At 42.9% G+C, this 3,957-nt stretch overlaps 1 protein-coding gene across 1 annotated transcript in view; it reads left to right on the forward strand.

Moving 5' to 3' along the window:
* Positions 1-3,957, forward strand: part of LOC105538642 (astrotactin-2) — an 844,928-nt gene that overhangs the window by 627,244 nt on the left and 213,727 nt on the right. Inside the window, exon 12 of the mRNA XM_011978544.1 lies at positions 1,616-1,782. Coding sequence (XP_011833934.1) covers positions 1,616-1,782 — 167 coding nt within the window. The remainder of the gene's footprint in view (positions 1-1,615; positions 1,783-3,957) is intronic.

Here is a 3,957-nt window from a genome sequence, read left to right on the forward strand (position 1 = left end):
CAAATGTCTTGAAGAACTCTTGCATGCATTTGTAATTATAGAATCTTCTCAGACAAAATTTAATTTCCAAGAGGGCTGACCTTTTTTTTTTTTTTGTTATTGTGGTTTTTGTAAATTAATTTTTATGTGTATGTTTTATTATTGGTGTTGTTTAGGTGACGGCATGGGAAGCGGAGCAGGGAGTAGGACGGTGGGGGCTCACGGTGGGAAGGCATTTTAATCAGTGATGTCCGGTGATGGATGAGGAAGGCTGGGCTCTGGGTGTTAATCTTTGTGGACAAGAAATGCCAGCAGGAGGACTGAAATAAAAACCCAGTACCTCATTTTCTCTTCTGAAGGCAAGAGTGTTGGAACTACTTCTCCATCAGCTGGGATGGAGAAGATGAGCTCAGCCTCATCAAATGATAGAAAACTAAATTAAATCAATAGCCATCTGTCTCCACAGTATATGATTTTCCACTAAAGGAGCGCATAGCAGGTGCCAGACCCACTGACAAGAGCATTCTAGCTGAGGCCATTGAAGGTAGAACTCTCTGGAGTTTGCTTAGGGACCAGAGGATTATGGGGAGGGCTGTGCATATGGCCAAGCAGAGCACTTGGTTTTCTATAAAGGGAGGGCCTTGAATATCAGTTTACGGCAGATTCACATGTTTTAAGATTCACTTACTTATTTAAGCTGGGGAGTGATGCTATTTAGAATTAGCACTCTGTTGGCCATTTGGAGGATGGTTTTGAGAAGGCCTGACTGGAGTCCAGCACACTGGCTAGGAGCCCTTTCCATGATGTTGTGAGTATGCAGGAATCTCACTTACGGCTCCAGGGACAAGGGTGGAGAAGAAAAGACAAATTCAAGACAGGAAGGAAAGCAATTCACATTTTATGAGTACCAAATTATGTGCCAAATTCTGAAGTAAGGGATACACCCCCATGATCCACCTTAAGCTTCCCCCCAGGAGGCGGAGCTTGCAGTGAGCCCAGACTGCGCCATTGCACTCCAGTCTGGGTGACAGAGCGAGACTCCGCCTCAAAAAAAAAAAAAAAAAAAAAGCTTCACAACTAATCTGTAGTTGTAGACATTGTGCCCATGTATTAGATGAGAACATTGAAGCTCAGAGACAGTAAGTAACTTCTCTGGGTCACGTAGTGAGAAGAGGAAAAGCTGGAAATTAAACTCATACTGGTAGAGACTTTTAAAAATATATCTGGCAGCCTCCCCATGTGACTTTTCTAACAGTAGACCCTGTAGGGCAGTAACAGTAGAAACAATAATGGGTATGATCCCAGCAATGTCAATATTAACAAGCAGCTGACATTTGCTATGCTGTTGCCGTGTGAGCCAGTGTTCTCAACACTTTGCTGACATTATCACTCTTCATTCTCACAATGCCATAAGAAGATAGTCACAAAAGTCCCATTTTACAGGTGGGCACGCTGAGGTTCAGAGAAGTAAAGGGACTTGTGGAACTTGTCACAAAGCTATTAACTGACCAAAGGAGACTGAATACCTTTCTATCAATCCCTGACACATGTCTCTTCCAGGAGGGAGGAGAGGGTATGATGATGGGGCCTACAACCTCCCAAGCCATAACCACCCTGTTGCCCTCTCTCTGAGCAGTGCCCCGAGGAGCTGAAACCCATGAAGGATGGCTCCGGCTGCTACGACCACTCCAAAGGCATTGACTGCTCTGATGGTTTTAATGGCGGCTGTGAGCAGCTGTGCCTGCAGCAGACGCTGCCTCTGCCCTACGATGCCACTTCAAGCACCATCTTCATGTTCTGCGGGTGAGTCTGTGTCCCCAAGGCCCAGGTGCCCCATTTACAGAAGTGAGGGATGCATGAGAAAATGATCAGACACTACAACTCAGCAAGGCTGAACCTTGACCTTCGATAGAATGACCTTTCTGCCTCTCCTGTTTTAGCCCAAGAACCAAAAGCCAAAATTATAACCTTCTGTTGGGTGGGTTAAAAAAGAAAAAAAGGAGAAAAATAAATATTGGGTTAATAAATATAACCCATGCCCAGGCCTCATCCTAGAGCCAGGAGCTTTTTCCTACTGAAGCCTCCTGCCCTTCTGAATCTACCTGTATGGCCCTAGTCAGTGCAGTTTGGAGACAAAAGCAGACGTCTTGAAGGTGGTCACAAAGGTTTCAGGTTTGGTGCATAAAAGCACAGGCTAAGCCCAGGCTTCAAGCTCAGTTTCAGCAGGAATGTAACAGTGTGAGTGCAGTGTTCAGCCTTTCTGTGTCCTCATGTCCATATCTGTAAGGACAATTAATTGGAGGAGGGGAAGGCTAAAGGAAACAATGCAAGTAAAGCTTGTAGGGCAGCGCTGGCTCTCGAAGGACTCAAGCTGAGTTTTGAAATAAGTTTGAGGCTAAAAGGGGAACATGCTGGGACTAACTTACTGAGTGACCTCCGACAAGTCATGTTCTCTGTCTGGGCCACAGTGTGACCATCTGTGAAAAGAGATCTTTGGGGAAAGATGGCTGACATTTCTTCCAGCTTACCTTGCTTTCCATTTGAAGACTGCAATGGCCATTACCTCTGCTTTTGACAGCACCTTGCATAACATTTGGTCCTCAGTAATCACTCAAGAAAATAGACTTTTTTCTTCTCCTCTCCATTCCCTTTCTGATTATGTCTTAGTATTAGAATATTTGCTTATATTTTGACATTCTGTGACTCAGAAAAATAATCTTGTACTCGTGAAAGAAGTACATTTAATGCTCTCTTTACTGAGAGAGAAAAGCAGAACGGGACATTTAACAACGTTTTCAGTCCTATGTTTCACAAATAGGGGGTGAGCGTGGGCATGGGTTTAATTTCAGTTTACCAGAAAAATTAATTTAACTTGTATGATTCTAGTGCGTAGAGTCCAGTTTTTCTTCGAGGGCTTGTTTCAAGGTCTCCTTTCCTGCCCTAGTTGCACTTAGGGCTGCTGGTGCCTTTGTGCAGGTATAGAAGCAGCTCACTGGAGGCCCTAGATATGTATCAGTAAAATAAATAAGAAATAAATTAGGGTATGCAGACCTGAATTTATAGCGATCTCTCCTCAGCTTAAGTGACTGCAGGGCAGTGTTGAGTAAATTATGCATGGCTTTAGATCTTCAGGCTGCATACAGAATCAGCCATGTTCTTGTCATTGTTATTTTTCTCTCTCTGTGTTTGGGATGGGGTAGGGGCTGTTCTGTGGCAAATAACAACAGTAACAGCAGCAGGAGCAGCAATAATGGATTTTGACATCAGAAACTATTACCACCTTCCATCCACAGCACACTACAGGGAACCGTGGATTCAAAAGACACGAATTCTAATCCTAGCTCTGCCACTCTCTTAGGCATAAGGCAAGCCTTTCAGGACGCCTGACCTTCCATTGTCTCATCTGTAAAATTTTTATACCTACTTTAATATAATGATAATTCTGAAGAGTGAAAGTATTTCATATTTGTTACCCTCTGAAGGTTAAGAAACATGCCCAAGGTCATATGACTAGTGATGTGGCTCAATATCTCCTTGCTGTGTGACCTTGAGTAAGTTAATTAATGTCTCTGTGCCTCAGTTTTCTCATCTGTAAAACAGGGATAATAGTAATATCTGTCTATAGAGATGTTGTAAGGACTAAATATATTACCATTTACATTAATATTTGTGAAATGCTTTGGAACAATGTCCTGCACAGAGTTAGCAATGTATGTGTTTGTTAAATAAATTAACTTAAATGATTCTAATAACATTTGCTAGTGACCTGATGCACTAGACAGGACTAATCAATGGGCAAAAACTGGAAGCTTTCCTTTTGAAAACTGGCACAAGACAGGGATGCCCTCTCTCACCACTCCTATTCAACATAGTGTTAGAAGTTCTGGCTAGGGCAATCAGGCAGGAGAAAGAAATCAAGGGTATTCAGTTAGGAAAAGAAGAAGTCAAATTGTCCCTGTTTGCAGATGACATGATTGT

The sequence above is a fragment of the Mandrillus leucophaeus genome, unplaced genomic scaffold, assembly GCF_000951045.1.
Source record: "Mandrillus leucophaeus isolate KB7577 unplaced genomic scaffold, Mleu.le_1.0 Scaffold196, whole genome shotgun sequence".
NCBI lineage: Eukaryota > Metazoa > Chordata > Mammalia > Primates > Cercopithecidae > Mandrillus > Mandrillus leucophaeus.